A 16,988-nucleotide genomic window follows, 5' to 3' on the forward strand; every position below is an offset into this window, starting at 1 on the left:
GTCTCCAAGTTCAGAGGCTTATGAGCACTGAGAGTAGAACTCACTGTGTGGTGAACTAAAGATGTTACAAAGAGTAGAATGGAGTTCTACTGAAGGAAACTGAATAAACGGGTCAGTTTTCAAGAAGCACCTAAAGTTAACCATCATTTCCACCTCTTGGACCATATGTGGTAGAGTGTTCCAGAAGGTGAGTGCCACTACTTAAATGCCCATTTATGTACCCTTACCTACCACCACCATGTTGGTTATGGGATGACCAATGAGGCCTCCTCAGATCTCAATTTTCAACCAACCCAAGAATGCCACTGAACTGAACGACAGCGGGCAAGAGCACACTGGTGGCAGAGCAAGAGGTGATGTCACCAGCGCTGCAGCACCAGCAGTGCCAGAGTATATTCATCAGGGCCCCCAAATTTCTTCTGCCTTCCAATTGTGGTCATACCAGAGACCAGAGTGATCAGGCAGGGAACATTCTCAAGTAAATAAGAGATTTAAGATATAGCAATGGCTTATCGCTTACTGATGTTGCACCACTTCTTATGGCCAGACCTTCTGCTTAGCCCAAAGGGGAAGAATTCTAGAGGTCATTGTTGTGAAATAAGCAAATATTCATGCTAATAACTACATAGGAGTGTAGTGCCGTTAGCGAGCAGTAACATTACCATAAGCTGGTATACAACTGGCTCATCCCACTTTGGACAAGCATGTGCCTCCACCAGGTATTACTTTCATAGCAGCACAGTTCACCTAAGTGGCGGCTTAAATGAAGATAGTTTTCAAGAGGCTGTGGAAGCAAGCAATATGGCTCACAGTACTGGATACCAGAAAATTAAAACATCTACATTCACTCAGAGCAGAGGTGGCCTGGTGCAGATATAGCACTGCAGAATCTCCTAACCATGAATAGGAACTGAAGACATTTTTGGGACTCTGTTTAACAAAAACACCACTACCAGGGAATGCTAGCCCTAGCTAATTCTGAAACTGGAAGAAAGAGGAAATGAAAACCTCATCGCAGCTCTCCCAACCTTCTACAGCAGATTTTGTGGGTGTGCAGGCGAACGCAGGGGTAGGTGATTCCCCCTTTCCAGTTCTGATTACAAAAGCCATTGCATTGGCAGGAGGGTGTATAATTGGACACAACCAATCATTAGGAGAATGTGCTGTGTAATGCACTGGACCAAATAATTTACAAAGTCCTTCATGAAAAGTAGCAACACTTGGAATTAATCAACTTCAACTTACTCTTCGTCCTTTTTGAGTCTTGCTTTCTTTGCCAGATGTTCATCTTCGAGAGCCGCTACAGCCTCTGTCTTTAGCTCATCATTGATTAAACCAAAAACTACAGAAAAAAACATTAGCACAGATGAAATTGCAGTTTTTACTCCCTAAGATGTGCAAGAAGAACTCCACAAGTCCATTTAGCATCTACTTGAACAAAAAAGCAAAAACAGTCCCAGTATTGTGCAAATATTGAGGAGCGAATCCCTTTGCACTGAATGATAAGACCATAGTGGTCTCAGGGCTAAAGCCAGCAGCAGCTACTAGGATATGTATGTGTGCACAGGATGAAGCAGAGGGGAATATCTAAGGATACAATCCTATACCCTTTTAGATAAAAAAGAGGCCTGTAACTCCTAGCTGGCAGTGGTATGCTGGGAGTTGCTGGCCCTTTTTTTAGTCTAAACATGTATAACTTGGACTATGCTTAATAAAATGACTTCCATCATAGCAGTAACAGACTCACCTTTCTCAACTTGTATTCTAAAAGCATTTCTTTTTCTTCGTCCATAATCAGCACTGAAAATCAATTTTGAACACATCAGAATCACTGATGGCTTTTATTTGCATATACGACATTATTAATATAGTAACAGAATGCAATGCAAACACCAGAAGAAGAAAACCTGCCCAACCCACAGGTGTCCAAGATGACACCAAGGAAAGTTTAAAAACTGAGATTTTTAAAAATAAAATTTGTTTTACAAATGGCAGTCTTTATTTTAAAAGGAAGTCTCATTCTCCAGTCTACTACGAGTCCATCACCTGCATGTGGAGGTGCCTTTTAGGGCTCAATAAAGGTCTATGCAGGTGTGAGCAGCTGTTTGGAGAAGGGAGAACAGGAAGTTTGTTCACACTTCCCATGTCCTCCTCCCTCCTTTTCCAATGCAAGTTAATCCCATGCTCCAGAGTGAAGGCAACTTGCACCAGGTGAAATGAAAATGGGTGGAAATGAGTGCATGAATCTCCATTTAACCTTTTAATTTCTTGAAATGCATAAGCAGGAGAAGGGAGAAAAGTAGGTACCAGTTAAGCTCTGAAGGGCCCCTCTAGTTTGGAATAGATGGAACCTATAATTTGTGACGCAGCAGCATATACTACAACAGCTCTATAAAAACTTGCTAAAAGTCAAGATAGACATCAGGAAAGATTTCTGTAAAATGCATTTTGTAGCAAAGGGATGTTACCCGCAATTACCAAGTACCTTTCAACTGTTAGGATATATTCAGAAATTTTAATAGTGCAATCCTACACAGAACTACCCAATGGGGCTTACTCCAAGGGTAAGATTGCCCACCCCAAACCTGCAACTGGGAACTTCCTTTAGGCAAGCAGCCGAGCAGCACTGTTCCTTTCCACAGCACCTCCCTTTGCCTGACAGTGGATCGGACACCCCTGCTACTGCAGCTCAACAGCCAGGTGAGCCTACTTGGCTTCCAATTGCAGCTGTCAAAGAAAAGAATCTCATTCCTTCCTGCTATCTCTCCTGTCTGGAGGAAAGTTGTGGGGACAAGGGAGAAGGAGAGCAACCACAACAAGCTTACCATGACTTCTTGGCACTTCTAGGTTACCCATTATGGTAATGCACCATGATGGCTTATGCGGATTTGCATAGCACGAGTGACTGCAGGAGGGCTTATACTAAACCACATACTAAACCACAATTAAGCATTATGTGCAAAAAAAGGTCATACACTATCTCTCTCTCTGAATAAACCAGAGGAATTATATCTTACTTACCTGTAAGTTTTCTGTAGATCTGCTGCCAAAATTCCAATGTCGACATACTGGCCACATTTATTACTGCTCAGGTACTGTAATAAAATATTTTTGCATGCTTTAAAAATGTATTTATATTCTGCATTAGTATGTATGCAAAAGACAACTGTGTATATTTTTAACAAGTCAAACACAAGAAAGGACAAACTATATGTCCTTATCATTGTAATAACCAGTGTGGGAATCTGCAAACCTGAGTTGTAACATATGCCTTTCCTTATAAAGCAGATCCATGGGTTGAGAGAATTCAAGCCTCTCATAACACAGAAATAGAGGGAAATGCCTCTATCAACACAGGCAGAGTGCCTTCCTCACAAATATAACCAAACACCTACTTGCTGTTGAAGTAACAGGCTAGGATGCTTACCTGCAAGGAACTGGTAAAACAGCCAGCCAATTAAAAAGAGCAGACTAGAGGGTTTCCTTGCAAACATATTCGTTTATGGATGATTCACTAGCCAGCCATTTCCAACAGAAACCCAACCACTTACATAAATGCAGATATACAGTTACATCTAGGCTCACAAGTAATGACTAACTAAAGTTCAAGTGATTTCAATAAATCTACTATATATAAGTCTAAAACCAAACCATATTTACAAGGAAGCACTTCAACCTGCCACTCCCCACCATTTTCATTTACTGAAATATGTTCAATAAACATGAATATTAAACAAGAACCTACCCCTTCCCAATACTGATGCTGTGTTATTTGCCATTTATTTTACTTTTGTCTAATAATCAACTTTGAATTAGCATGAAGGATTTCATACTTATAGCCTTTCATTTTAATTGCAAAGCTGTTAGAGGGCAAACACAAAGAACACCGAGAATATTACAATCTCTTAACAGAGGAAGTGGCATCCTAAACTAGCATATTTCTTGGGATATGTAGTCTATACTATGACCTTAGATTTGGGTCTTTTCATCCCAAGCATATCATTAAGTGCTGCTTCATCCAATTTGCAGGTGGACCCAACAGTAATGTTTACCATTTCTATACCTCACATTTGGGCATTTATTACATTTCAACATACATTATCTTAGTAATCCTTAGAATTTACCTGTAAGGTAAGCTAGTATTATTGCTTCTCTACTGCAGATGTATAACTAAAACAAGATTTGAATGGAACTCTCCAGCACTCAGAACTCACACACTGGCTGTGTTTGGACACTGTGCTAAACTGGCATTCTCTAACCTGGGTCCTGCCATATGTCTAAGTGCTCACTGAATAATATGTAAGTTGCAGTGCATCACATCCAGAAGGCACTGGGTTGGAGAAGGTTATTCTAAGATATAGTCCAGGGCTGGCCAGACTTTCTCAACATATAATAAATGTCAGATGTTTGAGTATTGCAAGCGTCTGCAGGCAGGGAGCAGCAAATGGGAGCCTGTAGGCACCCAGAGTACCAGGCGGTGTGCCGCAAGATAAACTCAAAGCGCTACATGCAGTTCCTGAGCACTCTTACTATAGTCCCTACTGCAGTTCTTGTTACAAGCCACAATAAAACTTGGACTTCTGTGTCTGCCCTTCTGCTCTCCTTTTCTGGTTCCAAATCTTATTCATATTTATTTATTCATGAATAAAATTTACACAGTTTTCCAATTTCACAAATCCTGAGGAAGCTCACACAAGTCGTAAGACAACAGATCGTTATAAAAGCACATAAAATTGAGCTGTGGGTCTACAACCTTGTACATAAGAAGGCTTAACAAGCTATGGGGCTCACTGCTGAACCCCATGCCTAGCCTTGGGCTATAAGCTCTAAACCACATCTTTAAGTGCATTTTTGTGAACTCATAAGAAGTAAACATAGCTATTAAACCGGACTGCAAGTTTATCCTAGAACTAGCTAGAATAATTCACTCTAGCGTAACTGCCCTCGCAAGCTGAGCAAAATTACTACTCTTGCGGAGCTTCTTCTAGCGCTAGATATATAAAAGCTAGCCATGGTTGCTGGACTACGGTAGTGACGCTCAGAAGTACGTTATTCTGTACTTCACATCCAAAGGCTAAGCCCTAAAATGGAAGAAATGCTCTGGAGCTCAGCCCCAGACTGGATCCAAATGAAAGACGGACAGCCGAGCCACAGCCTAATCCAGACATTCCCAACCTGAACCTCTACAGATATTTTGGGCTACAACACCCAGTACCATTGACCATTGGCCGTTGCAGGTTAAGATCAATAGGAAAATCTAGAATAACAGAAATCTGGACGGCACTCGACTAGGGAAGTCTATGTCCGCCTCAGAAGAATCGCGAGAGAGGGAGCTGAAGCGGCACCTGCTTGACTCTTTGCTTCAGCCTGGGATCCCCGACTGGGTAGCTTCCTCCACGATTCCGCATGGCAGCTCCCAACACTCCACATTCCACCTGCAGCAAAGGCGAGGCTCCGCCTTTCCGAGCCGAGGAGGTTGAGATCTTGGTTGCCTTAGGAATGCCTGAGCACAAGAAAAGTCGGCGTCGCTTTGTGGGCCGCCTCTCCAAACGCTGGGACTCGAGTCGCTCCGTGAGACACCTCCTGGTTTCAGTGCAGCCGAGAAAAAAGGCACAACAAGGCGGTGGATTAAGATTTCTACTCGGGCGTTAGTTAGGACACCTATGTCCCATCCACAGAGGACCACATTTAATTTCTCAGTCAGGTTTCAGCCCTTAATCCCACCCCTTCGCTGCGGGAACCAATGCAAAGTCTTTTGTACCTTCACCTCGAGGGGCGCGCTTCGCCTCTTTTACGCAACCGAATGAGACTACAGTTCCCAGAGTGCATCGCGGGGTAACGCCTTTAAATTAGACAGGGCGATTGCGGTTGCGAGAATGGGAAGGTGGGTTCTACGGTGGCCGCGAAAGGACTAGAGGGGCGTGGTTGTATACGGTGGCCGGCAGGACATCGGAGGCGGCCGTCTCGGCAGCGGGATGGAGTCGGTGGTGTTCATTTTTTCGCTCATTGATTGCTGTGCTCTGATTTTCCTTTCCGTTTATTTTGTATCCTCCCGTTTGTATCGGCTAGGGGTTGGGAATGGGGAGTGGCGGGTGAGGCGCCCTTGCTCTCTCTGGTCGGTGGGTGAGAGTGCTGGGGAGGAACGTTGGCGCTGTGAAAGGGGCTTGAGGGACGTTAATGGCTGTCTCATGGGCCGGGGCGGCATAACGGGGTAGAGCTGGTGGACGAGAACTAGAGACGGGGTGCCTGAGGTGACAAGAACCGACTCTGGATTTTGGGTAGTCCAGGGCTATTTTGCCTACGCCGGAGGAATCTTAGAGGAAAATACGGGTAGAAAAATGCTGTAACATTGTGTAAAAAATGACTCAACATAGCCCTTATCTATTAGGGTGGGAGAAAGGGAGGGCATAGTCCGTGAAGGTAGGCAAGAACGGGCCAGCGAAATGGTCCTAGAGTTTCCTTTCATATGTAGTAGGAACTTTGGAACTTGTTTTTGGTTCTTCCAGGCCTAGTCAGTTTTGGTATAGTCCACGCTGCCTACTAATTGGCTGGATCTATACGCAAGCTTAGGACAACTATGTGAAGAAAGCTTGCTCCAGAATGGCAGTTGAACATTGTTTCCATTATGGGTGCAGGCTTCCTTTGCTGATCAGATTAATTACCTGTATGGAATTCCATCCACTCACCTGCATGACATTCCTGATTGTCTGTGGCGATCAATGCTTCAATGCCAGAATTGCTTTGTGAGTGCTATGGGTTCTGAGTTGGTGGGCCTTAGCAAATACCCAGTTATGCTAACCTGTGGTTATGATAATACCCAAGGAAAGGTGGAGGGAATATTTCTAGCATTATTTGTACTATGAGACCAGCCATAGAAAATCTGTAAAATCCTAGCTGATTGCTGCCCTCATTTCATTGTAGGATGCCTTTCAGGCAACGTTACCTACTGGTTAAATATTTTGTATTAAACATATGTTTAGTTCTGCAGTAGAATCTACGAGTTCTTTAACACACAACCACTCTTTGAAAATTGTCATGTTGCATGATCATGGGGAAAAATCCATAGCAACTTTTTTCCATACTCTGTGCAATTTGCCAAATTACTCTTATAACATGTGGGTTGCTGTGTTGTACAAAATTGGCAAGATATGTAGTGGGAGTGGCTTCCAAACCACCCCAGAACCCATGGTTTGTTGTAGAGTTCTGGAGTAGTTTGGGAGCACTCTCCCCTCTGCAAATCACCTACTTAGGATGACACAGCAACCTGTGCATGATGAGGGTAATTAAGCAAATCAAGTTGGATTGGGGAAAAGAATCCTCTGAGGGTTATTTTTCCTGGTGATTGTGCAAACCTGGTCAGTATCTTTTAACATGAAATAAGATATGGAACATTTGTATAGAAATGCCTGCTTGTTCCTGAGTTACACATTAGTGCTAGAAGTGTTTACTTAGAAGTGAATATGATTTGATTGGAGCCTCTTGAGTAAATGTTCCAAGGGTCACTTCCCTATCATTCTGGTTATTTTATGGCATTGAAGGATACAAAGGGCAATGCTTTAAAACATATTGCAGATTATTTTCAAAAGCTGAAGTACTTCAAGTATACCTGGACAGCTCTTACTTTGATACATGCTGAGGATTAACCATTTTAGCAGGAGTTCTGTTCTTCTCATATTGCACTAATATCAAGTCTCATTTCATATTTTACACACAGGATGTTGACATTAAGGGTTTATGTGTGAAACACTGACTTTGTTCTTTTTCTTAAAAAAAAAAACTTTGCTGAAAGTCTCAGCTTGTACTCTTTTCATATGTTGTAACACTAATATTCTTGTATAAGTACAGTATGATCTCATTGGCTTTCGTATGTAAGGTATCAGGATGCCTAGCATCACTCAACTATTTCACTTAATACTCTAAAGCTATTTTCTGCCTTCACTGGGAACAGGCTGTATGTGCTTCTAGTTGGAAAACTCAGTAAAGATGATGATTCTACTGTTGGTGCTGTGTGAAGTCACAGTAGCCCTAATTTCTTGCCAGGTGAATGAATCATAGCAAGCTGTACTTTTCCACACTCAAACTCCCCTTTTCTGTTGTGCTTGCAAACATATTGGAAGCAATTCTTTTTCAGTATACACCCTCCCATATGTTGTTGTGATAGCCAACTGTGATTTCTTTAAACTGTACTTTATGAGAACAATCATGGATCAGGCAATAGTTACAGTTTGTGGTTTGTTTTCTAAGTAATAATTGAATGAATTACCTAAATTGTTTAAATGCAGACACTATGGACACTTAAACAAGATATCCTGTTGTATGACAAATGGGAAGGGAGAAGTATGTGATCCAAAGGCTCATGGCAACTCATGTACATAATGGGAGGCGACAATTTTTAGCTGTGGCTGAACCAGATCAGTATGTGATTGTATACTTGTACTATCGCAGCTGTTCTGCCATCAGTCTGTAAAACATTTAAGGTGTTGTGTGAGATAGTGGAAAGATCCAGAACTCTGCACAGATGCAACTATTTCAAGCTTCAGAAAATCCCAGGTGTATTTGGGATCTTGTGTGGCCATGTTTTAGTGTGAATTCAGCCATTCCTGGGGTTCTGGCACTCAGTCCACTGGTGGTGGGGGCATGAAGGGGGGATCCTTTGGGTTTATTGTGCTTGTCTTGTAGTGTGATTGGTGGTGACCCATCACAACAGTCATTCCACAGATACTGAGACCTACAGTATCTAGGATGCCAGATATACTGGGGTTTGACTGCTAGCATAGGGCAGTGAGGTTGTGGCTTGTGCCATAATTCATAGATGAATCTTTTCAAATGGTCTTCTGCTCATGAAGGTTCTATGCTGTAGCCCTTGTTGGAATAATAGAATCTTACTTGCAGACACCTATGTAACACTACAAAATGAATTCATCTCTGTTGTTCTTATCAGTGGTGAGACATTTAGGCTCTTGTGTGAAAGAATCTGGATAGAGCGGGCAAAATATAGTACAATAATTCCTTATCATGATCTTTAGATAATTATACTATCAGATTTGGAATGTGACTACATTAATGCTAGATCTTGCTGCTCAAAACTAAATAAAGTAAGTTTTCTCCTCTTTTCTCTGTTTTTCTAGATGGAGAAATGATCATATTTTTGGTAATTGATATGAAATTCCAGAATTATGAATCCTTTCAGTACATGCTACCATAACATGGCCATCATGTTTGTTAGGCAGCTATGAGCTATCATCTCCCTAGAAATGGGGTTACTTTAATCCAGTAAGCAGAATATAAGATATATACCTTACCCATGACTCCTGGGTGGTCTGAGTAAGGCCAGGTGCTTTCGAAATTATAATCTACCTCGGCAATCCTGTACCCACTTACCTGGTAATAAGCTTCACTTAGTGGCATTGCTGTCTGTGTAAATGTAGGATTGTCTTACTGGTTGAAATAAATATTGTAAAATATTTACAGTGTGCAGAAATTATGTCAATCAGGTGAGTGCTTTGGGCAATTGTCATCTCTTTAGGGTTTCTTGGAACACTAATCTAGTATAGAGAATTTTGTTACTGATGGAAAATGTATTGAAGTCAGACATCAGAAGTAAGCCAGTTGAATCCCTCACATGTAATTTCTCCAGGTAGTAACCTTGTTGCAGGGATTGTTCAGCACAAAATCATAATATTTTGCCTTTGGAGAAAAAGTAAGAACTTCTTCCCCTCCTGCTCTTGGATAACCTAGATTCTAACACCAAGCCTCCAACACTTGACCCCTTAAGACCTTTCCCTCCCCTAATCAATTATATTTTAGTTCCTTCATTTTATCTCGGTATTTGTTTTCCTTGTATACCCAATAGTCCAACTTTTGCACTTAGATTCTGCTCACTTGGAATCATAAAGTTGGAAGGGGCAATTTATGTCATCATGCCCAACTCCCTGTTTAGCATAGGAATCCAGTTAAAAGTATTTGGCAGGTGCTTGATAGTCTTTGCTTTAACACATCCAGCAACAAAGACTGTACCCCTCTTTAGGCAGTTGGTTCCATGATCTGAATGATCTGACCGTTTGGAAGTTTTTCTAATTGATATCTGCCTTTCTGTTTCTTAAGCCCAATATTTTGTGTCCTGCTATCTCACTTGATAGAGAATAGGTTGCAATCCTCTTCAGTTTAACAACCCTTTACGTATTTGAGCAGTGCTACCATTTCCCTCTTTGAGTCTTCTCTTTTTGAGGCTAAACATACCCACTACCTTCAGTCTTTTTGCCCAAGACTTTCTGGGTCTCTGGGCCTCTAATCGGCTCCCTTGCCCTTCTGTGCTCAGCATCTGTGCAGTAAAGGTTTCCATTCATAAATAAAGTCTACTTCATGCTTTCTTGACACAACTGCAGATTGGTTTTGAAAAGCACAATCTTTTCCTTAGTTGGGTGGTTAGGAGTAAATTCTAACCATAGGATGTTTTTTATTTTATTTTAAGTTGGTGGGTACAACAGTTACCATGTTCAATCTCTTGGTTCTTTTAGCAAGTATTTATGTTTTTAACAGGTAGTGTAGCTTCTGCCCACTCTGTGTGGTTTCTGTCCTTTTTAAATGTTACATTCTTTAGTTGCTACATCTCACTCATAAGAATCATCTGATCAGGTCTCAAGTCATACCTCTGAGTCATATTTACTTTCTTTAATCTAGAGGTCAAGCTCATCTTATTTGTTTCCCAAACTCTGAGCATTAATATAGACATCAAAAGCCATGACTTATGCTCAATGATCTCCCAGATTTTTTATTAAGAGGCTTAACAGGCCCTGCTATAGCCACTGTTCCAGATCCTGCTATAGTGCATGAAGAGCTTAACTCTGGTCCTCACTTTGGGGCTGCTGTTTCCATGCCTCACAAGCTCTCTTAAACTTGTCATTCTTGGGACAAATGCTTTCTTCCCAGTCTTTCTGAGGTGCAGTCCATCTCCCGCCAGCAGTCCTTCATCCAAAAATCATAAACAGTGGTTCCAGAAATCAAATCTCCCCTGCTGACAAGTGTTCATAGCCTTCAGAATTCTTCTTTGCCCTTCTGATACTCTTTCATGGACTGAAAGTTTGAAGAAGAATGCAACTTATGCCCCCAAAGCTTTGAACTTCCTTCCTAGAACTTTGACACAATACAGGCACAGCCGTGCCTGGCAATATTGTACCTTTCCACCTGTATAAGTAGGTGGGGATAACTATTGGTGGACTTGATGGATGTTGGGAGATGCTCTGTCACTTCACCAATGTTGTGCCTAGGAAACAACATATTTCTTGTGTGGGTCTGGCTGGCACACTTCCCCTTCTGATCTTTGTGGCAGGCAGTCACTAACCACAGCAGACCTATTTCTTCCTGCTGAAGGAAGCAGTTCTATACCTCTGTTCTGTAGAACTTGTATCCTGCCCATGAGATCTGATATAGAGCCATTCATTTTCACAAGAGCCTCAAAGTGATTTCTTACTTTGCACAGGACCGTCTGACTCTTGTCTTCCTGAATGTCAGTATCATCCTTTCAGGATGCTTTATTCATCCTGCCCTCCTTCCCAGTGGTTCCCATAGTTGTCATTGTAGTGCCTCCAAAAACTCTTCACCCATCTTGTGATTTGCAAGCCATTTCTTTTCTTGCCTAGTCCTAACATTTCCAGCTCTTTTCCCTTTTTTCCTGTTCTAGGTAAATGACTTTCCAGATCATGACTTCATATTTCTTCATTGTTCTCCCCCTGTAGCATTCCCACAGTCATTTTTAATCCATATAACATCTGCCTCCCATGGCACAGTCAAGCAAGACACTTTGTGGAATGCATCTTTTCATATTTTCTTGCTACACAGATTATATTATCTTTATTTGAAAATTAAACTAAGAACAAAGCAAAACACAAGTGTTAGAAACTTGTGTTTGAAGAAAGGTCTGAAATTCTCAGGATGGTTAATTATGCGCCTCTTCCCAAATTCTGCACTTGCCCAAAATTGCAGAATGTGAACATTTCTAGCCTGGCATGTGTCCTCAAACAGACTTGTTACTTCTGTCCCTGATGCTCTTCATATCATCACTGTAGAAGCACAACATTGTATCCTGTGTAGTCCAGATACTCTGATGGCATTCTGGAAATCCAAATGCTTTCAAAAAGATTACTCACAAGCATGTGATTTGATTTAAATTTTGACTGCTAGATACTAGTTAAGCAATCAGTCAACACAGTCAAAAAAATCCTAATAAATAAGTATGCTTAACTTAAGGTGCATAAGTTAATTGTCTTCTCCATTGGTTTTTGGTGGAAGACTTCCACAGATTATTGTATAAGTGTTTTTGCTTCTAAAAATTCTCTCTTTTCCAGTGGGTGATCCCTGAATTGGTTGGCCACACCATGGTCACTGTATTAATGCTTATTTCACTGCACTGGTTCATCTTCCTTCTCAATTTACCTGTAGCAACCTGGAATATATATAGGTAAGAGCCACTGGGTGTATTAGTGGGTCTTTTTAAAATGGGGTGTCGGTGACTTGAAGCTAGTCATTTTGTTTTGTTCTTTTAAAATAACACACCCAGTTCATAAAATGTCTTTGTTCCGTAACTTATGAAATTAATCTCTTATCAGTAGAAACTGAGAAGCTGAAATGTAATTTCTGAGTATATTTGTTTAAGGTATGATGTAAATGTTTTCTCTGAAGAAATTTTAGGGTCATTTTACTAAATGTATCTTGAAGTCTGTTTGCTACAAGAGGCAAGTGTGGAAGCAGAAGAGGCTCTCCTAAGCTGACTAAAAATGCAAAAGCATGCCAGTGTCAGTTGTCCATGCTGTGTGACTTGTGGTGGGAGCCTTGCATCCATGCTGATCTCATAATTGCACATAAATAGTTTGTGTCTGACTAGAGCTGGATTGTGGCAATCATGTGTATGAAAGTGATATGAAAATGGTCAACAGTGTGATATTTCTGATATGGCTTTTGAGGCCTTTGGGAAAAGGCCTAAAGTTACCAAGAGTGGGAGCACAGGAAGCAGCCTTCTCATCACTGGCTGGCAGCAGTTCTCCAGGGTTTCAGGTAGGCATTTTCTGGCCCTCTGGAGATGGCAGGGATCTTCTGCATGCAAAATACTTATTCTACACTGAGCTACCCTCCTGCCCCTCTGCCTTGGACTCTTTTGTATGAAGGCTTTTAAAGTTCTCTTTGGCCAACTCATAGGCTGTAATACAAAGACTACATTTGCAACCCTTTTAAAAAGAAAGGCAGTGTTTTTTGTAAGGCTGGTGCACATGCACCTTATTTCCATTCATGGAACAAATTTGGAAGCCACCAGAAGTGCATTGTCACTGTTAGATTAACACCAACAGGGGAGGCAAGTGGGTTTTTTCCCATCTCAAGGATTTCTGTGCCTATAGGTGTTAACACACAATTTGTTCTTTAGCCAACCACCATGCTTCTGTGGGCCATAACCACCACTTTCCAAGAGTGTGGTGGCCGAGGGTGGGGGTCAAATGCCTGTTGAGTCCTTACATGAGACCCGCTTTAGCATGTGTTGAGAAGGAAACATTTTACCCTGATATTTTGCTACGTTCTCAGAATGCTTGTATGCAAGTAGAAAATGTATTTGGTACAGCTCTCATCCCAAGCTGTCAGAAGCTTTTTGAACTGCTACTTCAGTAATTTGATCAAGTTTGCTTTCACACTGCAGATACAGGAAAGGAACAGAAATCCAGACGCCTATGTCACAACTTATAGCTCAGACTTGTAGACATAGCTGAGCTAAGGTCCATTCCTTATCTGTTTGTAGGCATGAACAAACAAACTTAAAATTTGCCATATTGTAACTTCAGTATTTAAAGAAAGCCTACCTAATTTTCCTATTCTAAAGGCAGAATGAAGGCATGATGACTCAGTAGCCTACACCTTTAAAAAATGGTTCAAGTGTTTTCTTGAAAATCAAAGCACTGAAAATTTCTGTCTTGATTTTAGTTTGGCCAAACAGCTATGCATGTATCTTTATAGCTACATTTAGAGATGGGGCTCCACTCAAACTCACAGCCATCACAGTACCAGGTCTCTTCAAACAATGAAAGTTGCCTACTATTCTAGGGAAGCACAAGCAAGTGGTATTGCACTTCTGTCGGGCCTTAGGGCTTCTGATAGGCATGTTGAGAACAGAATGCTAGACTAGGTAGGCCTTCGATCTCATTCAGAAGGCTGCTGGTGTCCATCTGCCAATGGAAGGGATTTTCCTGTCCTTTACTCAGATCTGCTCCAATATTGAGACCCTCGAAAGATTCAGCAGGAGGGAAGAATTCTAGTTGCAGTGGAAATCTGCTCCCATGACTCCAGTTGCAGGCCAGATTTCTATTTCCCTTTTCCCGTTTTTTTGGTAGAAAAAAACAGCGGTGCAAAAGCTTGTATTACATTTCACCTCAACATCACTTTTACTGGAGCTAAGAGCACTTCTGCTCAGCCTCAGCAGTTCCCTGTAGCCTTTTTTTCCCATTCTGCTTGATGCTTCTGATACCCTCCTTTTATCATGTCTACCTCTGTCTATTAAAGCCTTCCCTCAGCTATCCAACATCCTCAAAAAATCTCTTGAAAAGCTTTGTTTTGCCCATGCCAACTAACTTGCCTGCATTCTTTTCTCAAATTGTGTCATCCTCGGTGTTGGAGCATAGTTGGTACTGAAACGTTTTCCCTTAAATTGTTTCAGGTATATTATGGTTCCCAGTGGAAACATGGGAGTATTTGACCCAACAGAGATCCATAATCGAGGACAGTTAAAATCACATATGAAGGAGGCCATGATTAAGCTTGGGTTTCACCTTCTTTGTTTCTTCATGTACCTTTACAGGTAAGTTTTAAGGAAGCTAGCCAGGTTCTGAAATTTCCTCCTAATACACGTATATCTGACCTTGCTGGGTTTAGTTTTCCTTTGGGCTCTACTAATTTCTTTGCAACATTGAGCTTCTGTTATAGTGGCCAAACGCTAATAACTCTTCATTTTTATCTTATAAAGTACTAGTTGTCTTTCAGTTTTCTCTGCATATTTGCTTATGCCTTTCTTAGAGTACATGGGAAGATCTGACTGATTTGTTTGTAACTGGATTTAGGTTTACACTGTCACATCTTGTGACTCTCTGGGATGTCACACTGCAACTCATCCAGGAAAGGGATTCAAGACCTGGATATATCTAATGTTAAACAATCCAGAAAGGCACCTCTGTTGCTTTCGGAAACACATCCCCAAACTTAACGGCTGACACTTAATCCACATGCAGCAACAGCAAAGGTTGTCACCACTTAATTGAACTTGTGATTCCCATGTTAAGGCAAGTAAACAAGGACATGGTTCCTTAAACTTCCTTAGCTATTGTTGCTAACAGCACTTAATTTTACCCATTAGTGGATAGAATCACACAGTCAGGTTTGTCATGTGGTGACTGTAGTTATCACAAAGACATCCATGGTGTTGATTTTCTGTTTATGAACTTTCTCAAAGCTGTGATGGGGAGACATTTTTCTGTGGTGAGGTTTTCACCATGCAGTGGGGCATCAAACGTCTACATCTCTGTGTAATATGTTTTGTCTATCGAGTTGAGGGGTACGTTGTGAATTCTTGCACTGATTCCCTAATTAATCTACAAATGTGTATTGGTTAACTTTTATGGTGTTATCCTTCAAACATTGGGGATTGTAGCTAATTGGAATAGGCTTGGTTTTTTTTTTTTTGGTTAGAGATTCCAAGTTTCTTCTCTGTCCTTTAGAATATAATTTCTATATGCTCCAAGGAGGAGAAATTGCAAGAGAGAATGACCTGGTTTTTTTAAAAAGTTGCAGGAGATAATACCTTATTTTAAAAAATAATCATATATTTCTTGCCTTTGGATTAACTTTACGGGTTTCTGTTTAAAAAATTAATTTACAGACCTGGTCTCATACTTCAGGATATACCTTCTGTTCCTTTAGTTATGTTAGAATATGGACCCATCGCCAGTGTTACTGTTCTGCATATGTGGAATTACTTTTGGAATCAAGTTCATGTGCACATACGTGAAAAATCACAGAATGATTTGAGATGTTAGATGTCCAGGAATCTAGACTCCACACCCAAGAACAAGTTCAAATCATAGAAATAACCCAGCCAAGTTGTATCAAGATTGCTGGGGATACAAAGCAATATCTCATTTTGTGTTGGGGTATGTGCACTGTGCCTGAAGCAGCTTCTATTGAAAGTGGTTCTTACCATGATCTATAAGTTTAAAGTCAAACACATCTGCAACAGAGGGCACTAAGTTCTGAATCTTCTATGGAGGCAGCCCTGTGCACAGTCATGCACAGTCCTACATGATGCCACCCCCTCAGGTATGATCCAGGCACTGAGCCTAATAGTGGAATTTATTTCATGTAGCCTTTATGTAAACAATTACACATTCTGCTTAAACATATTCCTGAATACATTTTGCTGGGGGGAAATCGAGTGGCAGCCAGTAAGATTTGTTTATAGAAAGGAAAGAACTGGAACAGCTTTGCTGATGTTGGCTTGCTAAAAATCATATTGTGTGCATGTCAGTGATATGCTATTTTCACTTTCCTGCAGTATGATCCTGGCTTTGATAAATGACTGACGTGGAGCTCTTAAGGTTGCCAAATCCTGAATTGTCACTCCATTGAAATGTTGCGGAGCTAGGAGCAGCTTTCAAGTAAATCTAGACCAGTGTTGTCATGCAGTATATTTTTTCCTCTTCGAACAAATAATATTTTTGCTGTATTTTTTAACATATAAAATATTTTAAAAAACCATGGTACTGAGTTTCTGGTACTGCTGACTTATGTCTACAGTCTCATTGTTGCCAAATCCAGATAGGGTATATGGGGCTTCTCAGGATAGCAGTCATAAAATGAAGCCAAGTCTGCTCACCTAATTAGATGAAGCAGTAGCCCTCAATTTCATATGAAGAGGTTTCCTATTTCACACAAAGCCTTGCCAGAGGTGGGTGATTTGTGAG

At 41.1% G+C, this 16,988-nt stretch overlaps 2 protein-coding genes across 4 annotated transcripts in view; one reads left to right on the forward strand and one right to left on the reverse strand.

Moving 5' to 3' along the window:
* NVL (nuclear VCP like) overlaps positions 1-5,646 on the reverse strand; it is a 65,894-nt gene extending 60,248 nt beyond the window's left edge. Inside the window, exons 1-4 of the mRNA XM_044432972.1 lie at positions 5,346-5,646; positions 3,022-3,095; positions 1,748-1,800; positions 1,246-1,342 (exon numbers count right to left, since the gene is read on the reverse strand). Of these exons, the coding sequence (XP_044288907.1) occupies positions 1,246-1,342; positions 1,748-1,800; positions 3,022-3,095; positions 5,346-5,408 (287 nt within the window). The 5' untranslated portion in view covers positions 5,409-5,646. The remainder of the gene's footprint in view (positions 1-1,245; positions 1,343-1,747; positions 1,801-3,021; positions 3,096-5,345) is intronic.
* A 264-nt stretch (positions 5,647-5,910) lies between these two features.
* CNIH4 (cornichon family AMPA receptor auxiliary protein 4) lies at positions 5,911-16,782 on the forward strand. Of its 3 annotated transcripts, none has more exons than XM_044433347.1 (5): positions 5,911-6,044; positions 9,027-9,095; positions 12,345-12,457; positions 14,693-14,833; positions 15,093-15,306. In XM_044433347.1, the coding sequence occupies exons 1-5, from the start codon at positions 5,976-5,978 to the stop codon at positions 15,175-15,177; spliced, it is 477 nt and encodes a 158-aa protein (XP_044289282.1). In that variant the 5' UTR covers positions 5,911-5,975; the 3' UTR covers positions 15,178-15,306. The 3 variants fall into 3 exon arrangements, with proteins under 3 accessions (XP_044289282.1, XP_044289370.1, XP_044289455.1); XM_044433435.1 differs by lacking the exon at positions 15,093-15,306 and adding an exon at positions 16,580-16,782 and having other exon boundaries at positions 5,912-6,044; XM_044433520.1 differs by lacking the exon at positions 9,027-9,095 and having other exon boundaries at positions 5,929-5,984.
* The last annotated feature ends 206 nt before the right edge of the window (positions 16,783-16,988 follow it).

This window comes from Varanus komodoensis, unplaced genomic scaffold (genome assembly GCF_004798865.1).
Source record: "Varanus komodoensis strain SLA01 unplaced genomic scaffold, ASM479886v1 scaffold1, whole genome shotgun sequence".
NCBI classification, from domain to species: Eukaryota; Metazoa; Chordata; class Lepidosauria; order Squamata; family Varanidae; genus Varanus; species Varanus komodoensis.